The sequence below is a fragment of the Rutilus rutilus genome (assembly GCF_951802725.1).
Source record: "Rutilus rutilus genome assembly, chromosome: 3".
Lineage (NCBI taxonomy): Eukaryota > Metazoa > Chordata > Actinopteri > Cypriniformes > Leuciscidae > Rutilus > Rutilus rutilus.
The window spans coordinates 14784207-14799961 of record NC_140211.1 but is presented as its reverse complement, the minus strand read 5'-3'; the positions used below and the strand labels follow the sequence as shown (position 1 = coordinate 14799961).

At 36.7% G+C, this 15755-nt stretch overlaps 1 protein-coding gene across 2 annotated transcripts in view; it reads right to left on the bottom strand.

The window, feature by feature from the left end:
* Positions 1-15755, bottom strand: part of sh3gl3a (SH3-domain GRB2-like 3a) — a 37791-nt gene that overhangs the window by 5835 nt on the left and 16201 nt on the right. For both annotated transcript variants that reach the window (XM_084405740.1, XM_084405741.1), the window contains exons 2-5: positions 3804-3872; positions 3623-3695; positions 2286-2429; positions 195-328 (exon numbers count right to left, since the gene is read on the bottom strand). In XM_084405740.1, the coding sequence (XP_084261866.1) occupies positions 195-328; positions 2286-2429; positions 3623-3695; positions 3804-3872 (420 nt within the window). The remainder of the gene's footprint in view (positions 1-194; positions 329-2285; positions 2430-3622; positions 3696-3803; positions 3873-15755) is intronic.

Genomic DNA, 15755 nt, shown 5'->3' with positions numbered 1-15755 from the left:
GGCCAACATAACGGCCACCATGAGGGGGTGACGTGCTCCAAGCAAGCAGCTTTTTCTAGGCCACTGATATGCCTGGATTCTTCATCTCATGTGAGTTTACATCTTTTCAAACCTCATTTCAAATGCAAAATCCAAGTGCACTTTTAATAATTCTTTATAATTAAATGATAATAAACAGCGAAATGATGTCGTACCACAATCTCTTTGAGGTCTTTGTCTTGTAGAGTCTGAAGTGGGTCAATGAAGTTCTGTTTCACGTTGATATCGAGGGCGTCTTTAATATCGGCCATCTGTTTCATGGCTTCACCAATGTCCACCAGCGCAGCCCCTGAGAAGATGATGTAGACCCACTGAAGCAATGATTTACTTCCATAAAAAAGATAAAAAATATTTAAGGATTTAACTGCGATTTAAAAATAGGTATCACAAGCAAGTTTTTGGAAATATATATAATTACTATATATACACATATAAACCTTCATGTGACCTTCATGTGATTAACACCACTCATTAATTGTGCATCTAACCTGATTGAAATGGAGACTGAAGATAAACCAGTTAGGGAAAGTGCAAGTGCAACCCTCTTTTTGCTGTTGTTCATTCTTATGATTGTAAATTCGATAGTTACTTAGTGCTAATTGTTTTTCATTGATTTATATTTAGGGGTGTGTTTCCTTTATTTTGAACTGGATACAATTCAAGCTTTGAACACTACTCAAGCTAAATGGCCGTTCCTAAAAGTATTTTCAACACACTGAGGGAGTTGTGAATTTGTAAACGATTATTTTTTGTGCTTATTCGATATGTTTGGAATTGTTGTCTCTATTTGATATGTTTGGATTTATTGGACTGGTGGAATCTGCGTATGGGCATTATGAATTTAGTATTGGACTTCACCAAGAATATGTGAATACATGTTGTTTATATGAAACATGATATGATAGGGATCATATAAATTAATATAGACATTTATTAGATTCAAAGAAACGAAAAACAGGTCCCAGGCACTCAGTCAAATTTTCAATGAGGAGAAGGATAAAGTTAAAAAGCCTTTATTTAGTATGGCTTAAATCATTTAAAAAATACACAAGCCAACATGTTTCGTCCAACAAGTGGTCTTCTTCAGGGCAAAGTAACACAGAGAATGAGAATAACACCACATTATAAATTAAGTACCACCCATAATCAGAGAAAATTCAATTAACCTAATAAGGCAATCTACAGGATAGGGGAAACCAACATAATGAGCAACACAGCAGGTGAAAATAACACAGAACCCATGTTATTTTCACCTGCTTTGTTGCTCATTATGTTGGTTTCCCCTATCCTGTAGACCTGATTGCCTTATTGGGTTAATTGATTGTATTAGGCCTTATTAGGTTCATTGAATTTTCTCTGATTATGGGTGGTACTTAATTTATAATGTGGTGTTATTCTCATTCTCTGTGTTACTTTGCCCTGAAGAAGACCACTTGTTGGTCGAAACATGTTGGCTTGTGTATTTTTAAAATGATTTAAGCCATACTAAATAAAGGCTTTTTAACTTGATCCTTCTCCTCATTGAAAATTTGACTGAGTGCCTGGGACCTGTTTTTCCCTACCCCAAGAGCACCTATCACAGACTTTATAACTTTACCTGAGCGCCTGGTTGAACCTCTTACAGTTTATTAGATTCCTTTGATAACTTTGGTTTAATTTATGAATAATAATAAAAAAAACTCTGGATAATATACAAGACTTACACCCCTTGTGTAAATAAATAACTGTTTGTTTGAATAAGTAGTGTTTTCTTGATGGATGGATGGATGCAAATGCTTCAAATTAATGTAGCAGAATCCATACAACACTAAAACCAATTTTATAACACAAATAGATCTGCCTTAATTCTGACTGGATGAGCCACATTGGAAGTCATTGTAAAATAATTGGTATTTGCACATTTGTATCTGGCATCAACAAAGCACCACAAGGTGTCAGACTCGTGTTTAAAAGTTATAAGGAAGGACAGCCCTATTACAGGAAACACGTTTCACAACGCACAATGTGCAAGTTTGTGTGACTCAAGGAGAGAGATAGATAGAGAGAGAGAGAGAGAGAGAGAGAGAGAGAGAGAGAGAGAGAGAGAGAGAGAGAGAGAGAGAGAGAGAGAGAGAGAGAGAGAGAGAGAGAGAGAGAGAGAGATCGACTAGCATTCCATCACATTGCAGCTGGATTTCTGCAACTGTTGGCCTGTGGTTCATGTCTGTGCATGTGTGTACGTGACTGTTGGTATGTGCAGACGTTACCGAAAGTGGACTCCTCCCCCAGTTCCCGTCCATATCGCAGCATGCAGTCTCCTAATAGGCCTTCGGTTTGAGGATAACCCGTCGTCTTTACCTGCCCTCTGATTTTAGACACGGTGTTGAGCATTCCCAGTTTGGCTCTTGATGCTGTGCAGATATTTATGACATATACTCATGATCAAACCATAAATCATAACACTGCACGCTAAGCATGAGAACTAAGTTACAGTAATTTAGTAGCAGGAGGGAATCAGTGCCTACTCAGAAAATAAATAAATAAAATGATGCATGTAAAAAGAAAACAGAAACAATACAATTTCCAAATACGAGATAAAACCGTGTAAACCACTTTTTTGTAATATAAATTAATATTGTGGAACAGTGATGACGTTTTAGAGGGAGGTGAGTTGTAAGTGTTCTCAATGAGATCATAATTTTAATGAGAAAATATGTAACGATATTCAACAATATTATTGATTTGACTGCACTGTCTGACATTATTGGATGAGAACTGAAATAGACCGGACGATGACATCACTGTTTTCTGCAGAACTTCTTTATAGATGCAATGAACTATTTTAATAATTGATGATCTTTACAATGGAACTGAATCAATACTGAACTGACTGAATAGCAGAAATGAGCTGCTTTCAAACCATCTGTATTGTATAAAGCAAGTGATATACAAAATAAAAGAGACTTGACTTGACAATCAGGTCTACAAATCAGTCAGAATGGTGAAAATGGATGGATTACATTAGTTAACAATTCAACCACTCACCATTGTAGATTACATTTAATTCGAAATACACAAAAAATCTGAGTTTGGTTAAACTGAAGGTCTGCAGCCATCGATTTGATGACTGATTTTTACTGTTCTATTTTAGTCATTTTTGATATTAAAATATTTTGCTGAAGGATCATGTGACACTGAAATTGGGTAATGATGCTGCAAATTCAGCTTTGCATCCCAGTAATAAATTACATTTTAAAATATATTATAATAGAAAATCGCATTTTTAAATTCTAATAATATTTCATAAATGTAATATATGCAGTAAAATATGTTTACATCAGCCTTGGTGAGCAAGAGACTTTGGATTTTTGAACAGTAGTGTGAATCTGCTTAGACTTTGATGTGACTTGGTTTTAATAAACAGTATGATAGTATGAACAAGTTATTATTGCATTGGACACTTGTTGATGGTGTAAAATAAGTGGTGTTTCAAAAGTCTTTAACTCAAAAACCATGCCTAGCCTCCTCATTTCAGAAGTAATGTAAATGACTTAATGCAATCCAATGGAAATTGCAGTAAATAAGTCTGATTTCTGAGTCGTACCTGGGTTTGGTTGAAGGTATTCTGTGGTTTTAGTCATAAGTTCAAAAACAGACTTGTTGGTGACTTCTATTTTCTGTAAAGGTGGGAAACGCAGAAAGAGTAAACAGAGTAAAGAATAAAGATGTTAAGAGTAAATATGCTTGTAACGTGTGGAGAAGGGGCTCATTTCTGCAGTTCTCACCCGCTCCATTTCCATGAAGTCTTCATCGAGTTTTGTCCCTTCTGCACCGCTTATCTTTTCACTTAATAACTAGAAAAAGAGAGAGAAAGAGAGAGAAAGAGAGAGAGATATTAGATCAGGGACAGGAAGTTTAAGCAGGCTGAAATTACATGATGTTTTCCTGTGCACAAACTGGGGAGGGCGGATGCCTCTATCTTTGCATATCATAGAAATGATACCAGACGTCATTGGTTACATTTTTGTGTGTGTGTGTTCAAACCAGCAGTTATAAGATGATAGTATACACATTTTTTGTGGTGCACAATATTAGGGAAGCACAATATTGGATTTTTGCCGATATTCAACATGCTGAATCAGCCCAAAATACCCTGATGGCGTCCGACTAGAGACAACGGTGCGGAAAAAACACGAAGCCGACCGCAGCTCAAAAACGGCCCGACGGCATGTGGTGTGTGCTAGTCTCAGCCTCAGATGTCACGCCCATGGACCGTTGGCTCAACGTCTGATGCATAAGGCACACTTTTCTGGAAACACTTCAGGAGTTTTGAAGTCGCGATCTGATTGGTTGAATTCTGCAGGATGTCTGGGAGGTGTGTGTGTTGCGTTCTTTCATTGGTAATCAATAAAAGAAACAAAAGAAACACCTGGAAACAAATGCTGTGATGCCAAAACCCCTCGTGGAAGAAGAAAGCCGTTGTGTTTACAACTGTGACAATGAGCACTTACCAGGATCAACTAAACGCTGGATTTTCAAAAGTATGTGAAGTTTGCGGCTCTGTTGTTGCAGTAAACGTTCTTGAATGAATAATTTATTAGATGCACGCCGGTCTGTTATTGTAGGGACATCAACGTTATATTGTCACGCCCCTAAACATGACCCTCGTTTGGGAAGCAATCCAGCGTAAAATGATTTGCGCAAATATATAACACTTCAACGACTTTCTTCGGCACATTTCCTTCATAAATGAAATTCAACCTCGGTGTCCTCAGTGACTCAGGTGCCAGGAGTCTATAGAGATGAATCATGGGCGGGGCCACTAGTTTGGAGAGACTGTTTATGATTTATGGGGATTATAAAAAAGGAGTGGGTTGATTTTTTACTATTATTGGCTGGTTGTGTACACACTGTGGACAAACATCTGCGTTAAAATACCTTTTAAAAGTGAATTTTGCATAATATGTCCCCTTTAAATGGGAATGCTGTGATAGGCGTCATATAGGCAGACACAGATCAGCTGAGCGACAGCTGATGCGAGCTTGACTAGCGTGACCTGCCAGAACTGACTCTATACGTTTGATTTCTGTATTAGCCAGAATCTCAATGTCCCTGTATGACATTTATTATATAAATAGTCCACTGGACTGTTTGTTGAAAACTATTTAGAAACACACACAACTAGGCTAAAAGTATGTCATTATATGTAACACTGAATGGCCATGCTAAAGGAAAACCTATATATATATGAGATAATAGTTTTTCCTTTAGCGTGTGACACATCAAATGGTGCTAAACATAACAATCCAGACTAGTTAAGCAGCACTAATAATCACTAAGAGGATTAACATATCTTGCATAGTAAGACGTGAATTAGGTTAACATTTTTGCCATGTAGGTCAGTGAGCCTAGATTGAAAAATGACCAGAAACCCCCCAAAATTATACACGATTACAAAGATTTTTAATCTGCAATTATTGTTCAATAGACCTGTGTATGGTGGATACGATGTACAGAATGTCGGATTATGGAAGTAAAACAGGTAGAGAATGGCTCTGCACATTGACTTTTGGGATGTTTTTTAATTTCCATGCAGATATGTACAAAACAAGAAAATGCATTTCTTTTATCTGTGTCAAACCTCAAAAATCGTTGAAATCATGTCTAAAAAGTTTTGATTTTGATCTTACACTCCAATTCATCACCTGTCTCACTATACAGAGCTTCTATAAGAATGACAAGTTGATAAACTGCCTACTAGTTGATTTTGAAAATGTTTAGTTTTTCACACCTACTGTTCCAATTATCTGTAGCTCAGAAATTCATCTTTTTCCTCATTGGTAACACAAAGCACCAAGTGTGGTTGTATGAAGTGTGGCCTACATTTACACTAACACACACTTGTCAGAGTCAGAATACTGACCTACTTCAGTTTGTTTACCATACCGCTGTGAACGAGTGATGAAGGCGTGAGGTCAGGAGATCTTTGCAAAACTCTCTCTCTTTAATGCACTGGTGACTGCAAGCAGAGGTTGTTCAAACACCCACATGAAACGCTCACACTGTTCAGAAAGTGCTTCTAATGACAAGATTGTCATAAGCAACGTGATCAGGAGAAATTGTTGGCAAGAGTTTACTGAATCAATCACAGGGTCCTTACTGACTGAATCGGATCAGATGGCTCACTCACTAAATTGCAGGTTCTCAAAATAAAGTATCAAAATAAATAAAGAACTGTTACAGATAGATAGATAGATAGATAGATAGATAGATAGATAGATAGATAGATAGATAGATAGATAGATAGATAGATAGATAGATAGATAGATATAAGTAAATATATTTTTCCTGGGTGATGATATGATGACTCACTGCTACTTGTGAAATTAAAAGCAGACAGAGGTTTTGTCTAACAGCAGTTCCACACACACACACACACACACACACACACACACACACACACACACACACACACACACACACACACACACACACACACACACACACACACACAATTAAGCCCTATTTCTCATTTCCTCTTCATGGACAAATATTCAGTTTACTAAGGAATGAACAATGTGTTCCTCTATCTGAATAAGGAAGGAAATTGCAACAAGTCCAGACAATGATGACACCCACTCCAGCACGCTGCACTTTTTCTCACAAACAAACACACAATTAAATTAAGGTCACAGACATATTCAATGCTGCAGATGTTTGTTAGAGTCAAGTCAAATGAAAAGGCTTCCGTCTATGAGGGTGAAAAGCCACAGAAAGCACAGGCTAACCAACCCCTGAAAAAAAAAAAAAAAAGACGGCTAGCAAAGCGCTCACTAATTAGCACTGACAGACAGCAGCATGCCACCTTGTGAAATGGAGGCTCAGAATAGAAAGAGTGATAATGTGTTTCAAAGCAGTAACTGCTTTACTGTGATCTGTCTAATTAGCAGCTGTACCAAACAACAGTCATATGGGCAGGTGTAAAACGTGTCTTAAAGACTAACATGCTAAAGAGTGAAGGAGGAATAAGTGTGTTTATCTTAATATAAGTTTATTGAAATGTGTATATATACACATTTCAATAAAAAATGGATCGGGGAGGGATCGGGGGCGAGGCAGGCCAGAATCGGCTCCATTTTAAGTCCTTCACGAGGCCTCCCCTAATATGCCCGTCAAAACAGAGCGCCAGTTTTGCTGACACGGTTCGTTTGCGGTTCGTATGAGGCCCATTAACGTGATATATGGGTCTTACTGAAGGGATTTAATGGTCAAAATATTATTAATAAATATTAATATTAATATTAATAAACAAACGAACTTCGAATATGATTTTGGGGCAAAAGTCAAAGCCCTAATATATATATATATATATATATATATATATATATATATATATATATATATATATATATATATATACACACACAATAACTGTTTTGTGCATTTTGGCAGGGCAAGTAAAACATTTTTTTTTTTAATACTTTCTTTTTTTTTGACCCATGTGCGCTACAGTTATAGACCTTACTTTATTTGTAACTTTTTAATATTGTATTTATCTTTGTTATTTTTTTCTTGCTGATCCGTAATATGACCTGAACCGTGAGATTTGTGATCCATTGAACCACTAATGAGGAACAAGTCAATTAAATCTATCTAAAAATCTAACTAAATCTACGAACATGAAAAACAGTGATAGATGGACCTCTCAACCTTTATGCAAAGGAGAAAATCAAAATCAAAAAGCCAAACATGATTATGTATTTCTGCTCAGCTAGCGACACTGGGCATCAACCACATGGCAAATGCTAATACTTTTTCATATACTGTCTACTTTGTATAACAGCTCTATCTTATAACATATTAGACAGGAATGATAAACAGATAGTAAACTAATGAAGACGGAGAATGGGAGCACTATGTGCTCAGGCTCTGCCGTTCTCAGCGCCATCAAAATAAATGTCTGTCATGTCATCAAAATGAAAGTCACAACAACAAGCGTGGCTTATGTCACTTCAGAGATCCTACTGGAGGTGTGAATGCAACCAGGAAAATGGCCAAAGGGGAACATTAGTTCTCAGTTCTCACCCTGGTGGCTAGTTCCTACAACTAAGTTCCTAGAACTACCCAGGGCAAAAGCCCCTATTATTTTTTACTTTTTTATTTTTATTTAAATAAACAACCAAACCAATGTATAGTTGACATTTGAGGCTTAGCCTAATGCTATAGTGTTTTCAGCTTGTTTTTTATTTTGTATATTAAAATATGGCATGCAGTTGCTTCAAATAATGGTAAAGCTATTCAAACCATCATTCAATGTATATTGTGATAATCGTAATTAATAAATCGCAATTACAATTTCAAGGGAATAATCGACAATTATGATTTTTGTCATAATCATGCAGACCTAGGAACAAGAGTATAAGGTGTTGCCCTGACCTCCAAATCCACCAGATCGCAATAACAATTGAGCATCTTTGGCATGTGCTGGACCAACAAGTCGGCTCCACCACACAACCTACAGGACTTGAAGCATCTGCTGCTAACAGCTTGGTGCCAGATACCACAGGACACCTTCAGGGCAGGGTAATATATTTATTTAAGTAGACACACCAGAACTGGTACGAAATTAGGCCTACTAATTTCACAAAAATCAACACAGAAGTCAAAATCTCAGATATGTCCTAAACTTGCCCACTGAAAAAACAGAAATGATGATTTAAGGAAATATGATGTCAGGGCTCCAGACTAACTTTTCCACTGGTTGCACTGGTGCTACCAACTTTCTCAGTTGGTCGCACCAGCATATGATTTGGTCGCACCTTCTTTTTTTTTTTTTTGCTACATGCCATGGGATTAATCAATGCATGCTGATGAATAGTGGTCTTAATCTGCATAGGCTATCCTAGTTTTGCACTGATGTAAAAAGACTGACAGTGACACGAGACCTCATGTTAACAAAATGTTTTAATCTCTCAAAAAAACTATTAAAAAACATGCATGTTCTTTAATGTTTGATTATAATTTTACTGTCTTCACATAGGGATGGGAATTGATAAGATTTGATCAATATCAATGCCACTGACGATTCTGATTATCGATCCGATTCTTTAACGATTCTCCTATCGATTCTTCATAGCACTGTATGGAAAAATGTAGTCATATGCTTTTCAAAAAAACAAGTGGTTTTATTTATTTTAAAGCTTAAGCTTGAGAAAGCAAACTGTACTTTTTATGTAATTTATGCAATAAATAGAACCTTATTGTAAAGTGTTACTGATTAGTTATACACCGATTCAGACGTCTCCTGAGTTCACTGTTGGAAAGATCAGTTGTTTTAACCATTCAACAAATTAATCAGTTCAAACTTCATTAGTTCGCGAATTGGACGTGTCATGCGCGTTGTGTGATTATCCCAGCAGTTAGGACATGGACATCCAAGACTTCTGTCAACACAGAAAACATTTCATCACTGGATAGGTTTTTTTCGTTGAATTAAAGTGTTGTTTTATGTCAGCTGAATGTCCGGAACGCTTTTCAGAGAAGATAAGGCAACTTATTTAGCACAATTCGCACCCAGCGGTAATTCAGGAAAAAAATAAAAATCTCCAAATGCTCCACATGAAACTTTGGTCTTCCGACCTTTTACCACCGTGTCGATTTATTTTGATTAATATGTGCGAGGGAGAGAGAGCAAGACAGCGCTTAGTTTGGAGACGGTGAAGTCTTGTTTACACTTTCACCTGGCTCCGAAGAGAGAGAGTGCGCTCACTATCAACAAGCGTTGTCATTGTCAACAAGCGTCAACAAGCTTCCCCGTACTTTTTGACAAAAGTCCTTGACAGGGTGGCCAGAGCTTCTTTGCAGCTCAAGTCGGCGGCGTTGTGAACTGTTTCCTAACCTTGTTTTTTTTTCTGATGCGTTGCGTTAAAAAAAAAAAATATATATATATATATATATTAGGGCCGTGACATTAACGCGTTAATTTCGATTAATTAATCTGAGACAAAATAACGCGTTAAAAAAAATAACGCAGATTAATCCATTCCGTATTGACCTTTGAACCTGGAGCCGTTCTAGCCACAATTCGACTGTAAAATGAAGGAGGGAGACGAGAACGCGCTGGCGCTGCCTGGATCATTGATTGGAATATTTACTTATAAAAAACAGCCGGCATTTCAACGTTGATTCACCGGTGAACGTAAGGGACCAAGGTCGAATCAATGTTGGATTATGTTTCGATTGTGCAAAACGAATCAACGTTGAAAACGTGACGTTGTTTCATTGTTGATTTCGTGACGTTGTTTCACCGTCTCTTCTTTCAATATGGGTGAATAAAGATTGTATGTCGACGTTGTTGAACCGATGAATTATGCTTCGGTTTTGCAAATTGAATCAACGTTGATATCGTGACGTTGTTTCACCGTATTACCTTTCATCATGGGATAATGAGTCATGACAATGCTGACTGAATTTGTGATTAACTGTACACTAAAATATTGTCAATACTGTCAAATTACTTGCAGCAATGGCTTAATTAAACACATTTAATAAAAATATAACACATGCTCAAGATTGTAAAACAAGTTTTATTCTGAAAAAACAAAAGTCTAAAAATACTTTCTAAAACAGATGAAAAACATCTCAAACTTTAAATTTCAGCATTTTCGAAGTAATGTTAAAAACCTGTAAAGCAAGTGTAAATAATGTTTATAATTTAATGTTTAATATCAAATGTATAATTTAATAATATTCAATAATTTAATAATGTTCAATTGTATTGTATTGATTATTTGCTAGGCACAATTATTTCAATGCTCACCCTTTGAACATTTGAACATTATTTCAATAACATGTTCAACACAATTATTTTTAATTGATTGACAGCCCTAATTTATATGCAATTAAAATGCGATTAATTTCGATTAATTAATTACAAAGCCTCTAATTAATTAGATTAATTTTTTTAATCGAGTCCCGGCCCTAATATATATATATATATATATATATATATATATATATATATATATAGGCTATATAGCAAAAAAAAACACAGAAACAAGCACATCTACTGGCAATGTGAAAGGAGTGCATCTACTCCTGTCAGTGGGGTTAACCGTAGTTTAAAAAATAAAAAATAAAAACAGCGTATAACAATAGCCTAAAGAATGTTAGCAAAATCAGCTAATATAACTAGTAGCTAATGTTAGCATCTTACCTGCTGCACTGTCTGCTGCTTTCTCGTCGTCAGACCGATAGCACTCCTTTCACTGGTGACTTTGTGTGTGAGGCCACATAAATGTTACAACGCTGTCATTAAGTTGAAGTTATCACATTATAAAGTACAGTACTCGCTCCAGCCCTGCTCACTCGCTCTGGGGTGCGTTTCCCGAAAGCATCGTTGGCCAACTATGGTAGCAAGTTCATCGCAATGTCCATTGAACTCTATTGGTAACGACGGAACTTGCGACCATAGTTGGCCAACGATGCTTTCGGGAAACGCACCCCTGTTTGGTTTCATTACAGTGTGCTCCTTAGCACTGGGAGCTCCCTCTGCTGTCCATAAGGTGCCTCTGCGCATCAGCCATTTCAAACCCAGCCTCCATTTGGGCCACGCCTCCTTATTTGCATACACTCCTCAATCCTCAATCCTCAAATGCCCAATCCTAAATCCCCAAATCCCCAATCAGAAATCCTAAATGGCTAAATGATTAAATGCCCAATCCTAAATACCAAATTCCCAATCCTAAATCCCCAAATCCCCAATCCTAAATCCCCAAATCCCCAATCCTAAATGGCTAAATGACCAAATGCCCAATCCTAAATACAAAATGCCCTATCCTAAATACCAAATGCCCAATCCTAAATACCAAATTCATTTTCGACTTAGACTTTTAGTTTTCGACTTAGACTTTTAGTTTCAAATTTAGACTTAGTTTTCGTTTAAGACTTTTAGTTTTAGACTTTTAGTTTTCAATCTGACCCAATAATCCCTCCATATGTCACAAGCGCAGCAGTTCATCTACATTACTCACCGATCAAATAAGACTTTGGCGGGCGCTAAAACAAGTTCAATGCAGGAAAATTCATGCGTGAATTTAACTGAGTAGTAGGCTACATGACCATGCACTCGCACAATTGCGACCACTTAAAATTTTAACTCGCACATTCTCAAAAAATGGTCGCATATGCGAGCAACCATTTTGGTCGCAGTCTGGAACCCTGGATGTAACTAAATGATGTAAGATTATCTATTAAGACATCATGTTTTGTAGTGAACATCATTTAGGAAGACAAATGTTCACCCTAGCATGGCTTTAACAGTAATTAAGTGATTCAATAATATGTAACATCATGCCCATTTGTGCTGCACACAACATAGCCCACAGCATAATCCTCCTACACACTAGTTTCTCTGTTACAAACACACATGACTGACATTCAAACCTACACAAGTGGAAGACTGCATCCAGCATGATGCAGTATGGTGCAACAAAACCCTACAAATTTATGTTTAATATTAATAACTGCAAACCAACAATACTGAAATTTTAAAGGTGAAAATTTGGTATTTGACTGTAGCATCCAGTCATTCCAGTTATTTGTTTATATAGCCTACCAGAGGAAAAAATCAGTTAAAGGGATAGTTCACTTTGAAATTAATTTTTGGTATGTTTTAGCTTACCTCAAGGGCATCCAAGATGTAGGTGTCTTTGTTTCCGCAGTAGTTTCAATTTTGATATTTTTAGGTCAAACCGTTCTTGTCTGTCAGTCATATAATGCAGGTCTATGGTCACTGGCTCAAAACACAAGCACAGAGTCCAAATTAAAACAATTCCCCATCGTCCAAATGAAACAATTCCCCAGCACACGTCCAAATGATCTGACGGCGCGGGCGGGTATAGATATATACACTAGATGTCGCTTGGCTACGGTTTCGTTCCAATGAACTGCAGTAGCCAAGGCGACATCTATGTATATATCTATACCCGCCCGCGCCGTCAGATCATTTGGACGTGTGCTGTTTTCAAGAGATAACAACGATATAAATACTGTTCGTTTTCTCACACAAACCGCTCGTTTCGTGTCTTAGGCCATCAATGTGTACTTATGATGGGGAATTGTTTAATTTGGACGATGGGGAATTGTTTTAATTTGGACTCTGTGCTTGTGTTTTGAGCCAGTGACCATAGACCTGCATTATATGACTGACAGACAAGAACGGTTTGACCTAAAAATATCAAAATTGAAACTACTGCGGAAACAAAGACACCTACATCTTGGATGCCCTTGAGGTAAGCTAAAACATATCAAAAATTTATTTCAAAGTGAACTATCCCTTTAAGACAGTTAAGACCTCTTTTTGGTCAATTTGTATGATTTGTGTGATGAACAAAGCTGCTTTTGTAATTTCATGGTGCAATGTAAAGTGCAAAAACTGATTAAGTGCCAAAAATGACTGTACATCGTAATCAAGTCTAGGGCTGAACGATTAATTGCATTTGCGATATCGCGCTATGATAAAATAAGATCATTTAACTGCGAAGGCTGCGATTACACGCGAGAGTAAAGCAGTCTGCAGAGGAAGCATCAACTTGGCACTCTACGTAACTAGGCCTGGACTATTACAGGAAAGAACAGTTTATGGCCCTGTCCACACGGACACATTTAAAAAAAAATGTAATGTATCAGTGTTTCGTCCAGACGGATCCAGCGTTTTGGGAGACTGAAACCGCTATTTTTTTAAACCAGGTCCCAGAGTGGATAAATCTGAAAACAACACCCTTTCGTTTTCGTGTGTACAGCCAATCCGTATATTTTGTGAAACGATGATGTCATCACCCTACGTGTCGACCCTAGTCAAACACCGCTAAGTCACGTAACAGCAACAACAACCACGGACTTCATGCTTGTGTTCGTGCTGCAGAAGCTACTGAGCCTCTTTTATTTATTTCTTTATTATTTACTTGAATGTATTTTACATTTTTATATTTTTCTTCTTTATTTATATTTTCTTTCTTATACTATGAAGCTTGTCTGTTGTCTAATTAAGACATTTCGTATTTTGTAGGGATGGGCATTTCAAGCAAAAATAATATTCGATGATCGATGGGAATTATTTGATTATTATTCGAAAAACGCACCCCTGCCCCACATGCTCACCGGTAAAACGGCGTTTGCTCAAATTCCGCTCCGACATTAAATTTCTCTGTACTGTAGGCCTACGTGTTATAGCCATTAAAGAAAACCTATTTAGTTTCATGTTTATGTTTAAATAATATATTATTTTTTAATTTCATATATGTTGATTATATGAAAAGTGAACAGCATGAGTAAGATAGGATCATAAGATGCGCAATATATCGGGATACATATGGAGTGGGTCAGACATGATTTTGACCACTTCATTAAGTTTTGTTTTGTAGAAAGCCTTTCTTTAAAGTGAATTTCGTTTTGTATAAATTGTATCTTAATTTTAATCAATGTTTCATCAACCAATTGCCTGGATTTAATAAATAAGAAATATAGCAGACAATATAATCAGGTGGAGGCGCCGGCGCGATAACTTGCATTGCTCGTGAACTGGAGCTCATCTCATAAATGAACCGAAACTCAGAAATATATCTATAGAAAGCTTGAAATGTCTACTTTTAAACAAAACAATTCAAAACGAATAGAAATAGACAACTCTCTTATGTAATCTGTATGAAATGTGCATTTCTCTCTATAGGTGCGATCACAACTGTAACAATAAAATACTTAATTATAAGGTCTGAATGGAACCCATTTAGGCCATCCTTAAAAATATTTTGGTTTGCAGTAACAGCAAAAAAAAAAGAAAAAAAGGGTCGGTAGGTCGGTCTATATTTTTTTATATATAAAAAAAATAATATAAAAAAGTATATATTTTTTCATTAAAAAAAAAAAAAAATCAGGGTCGGTGGGGGGGTGGGATGACATTTTTCACCTATGTCTAAGGGCTGTTTACACCAGGCCACTTCATGCGTTTTCTCAGATCGGATTGCAATCTGATTTATCAAAACGATTCCATTTACACCTGGTTACATAAGCTAAATGTGTGTTGTTTTTTTGCGGATATAAATCCGATCTTCAATTACCGCTATATGTAGATTTAATGGAGTGCACGTCACCTAAAGCAACAGTTATGACTACATTATTTTATTGATCATCAGCTAAAATTTCTGAATCAAAGCCCGCAATAAGAGAAAGCGGAAACAGCCCTGGTAAGATAATTTCGTTTCTTTACATTTAATGATGATGATTGTGTGTTAAGCGTCAGCGACTTACTTTCACTTTGATTTGTGATAGTTTGCACGTTGATGCTCAGCTTCTCATCTCCGGCAATGCGTGTTGCAGTAGCGTCGTCATATCTGACTAAAACATGACATATATAGCCTATAACACGCTCTCGCATGTTTATTTTTTAATAAACCATATTCAACAACATATAAAAATGAAATAATCTTTAGAGTAAAGCCGCAGCCATCATTACCAAGCGCGAACCATTGACAGTGAATGAAACGAAGCAAACTTAGCTTGCAGGCAGTAGTGTGACATGCGTTAACGGTTAACCAATGGTGTAAACATAATCATAGATGACGCGCCACAGGTTTTTATTTAAAAGAAAGAACGTAGCTTATGTTTGTATGTAGGTCTAGGCAATTTATATTCACAATACTTAATAACTAATATTATTTTATTGCATTTGTATTAGTTGT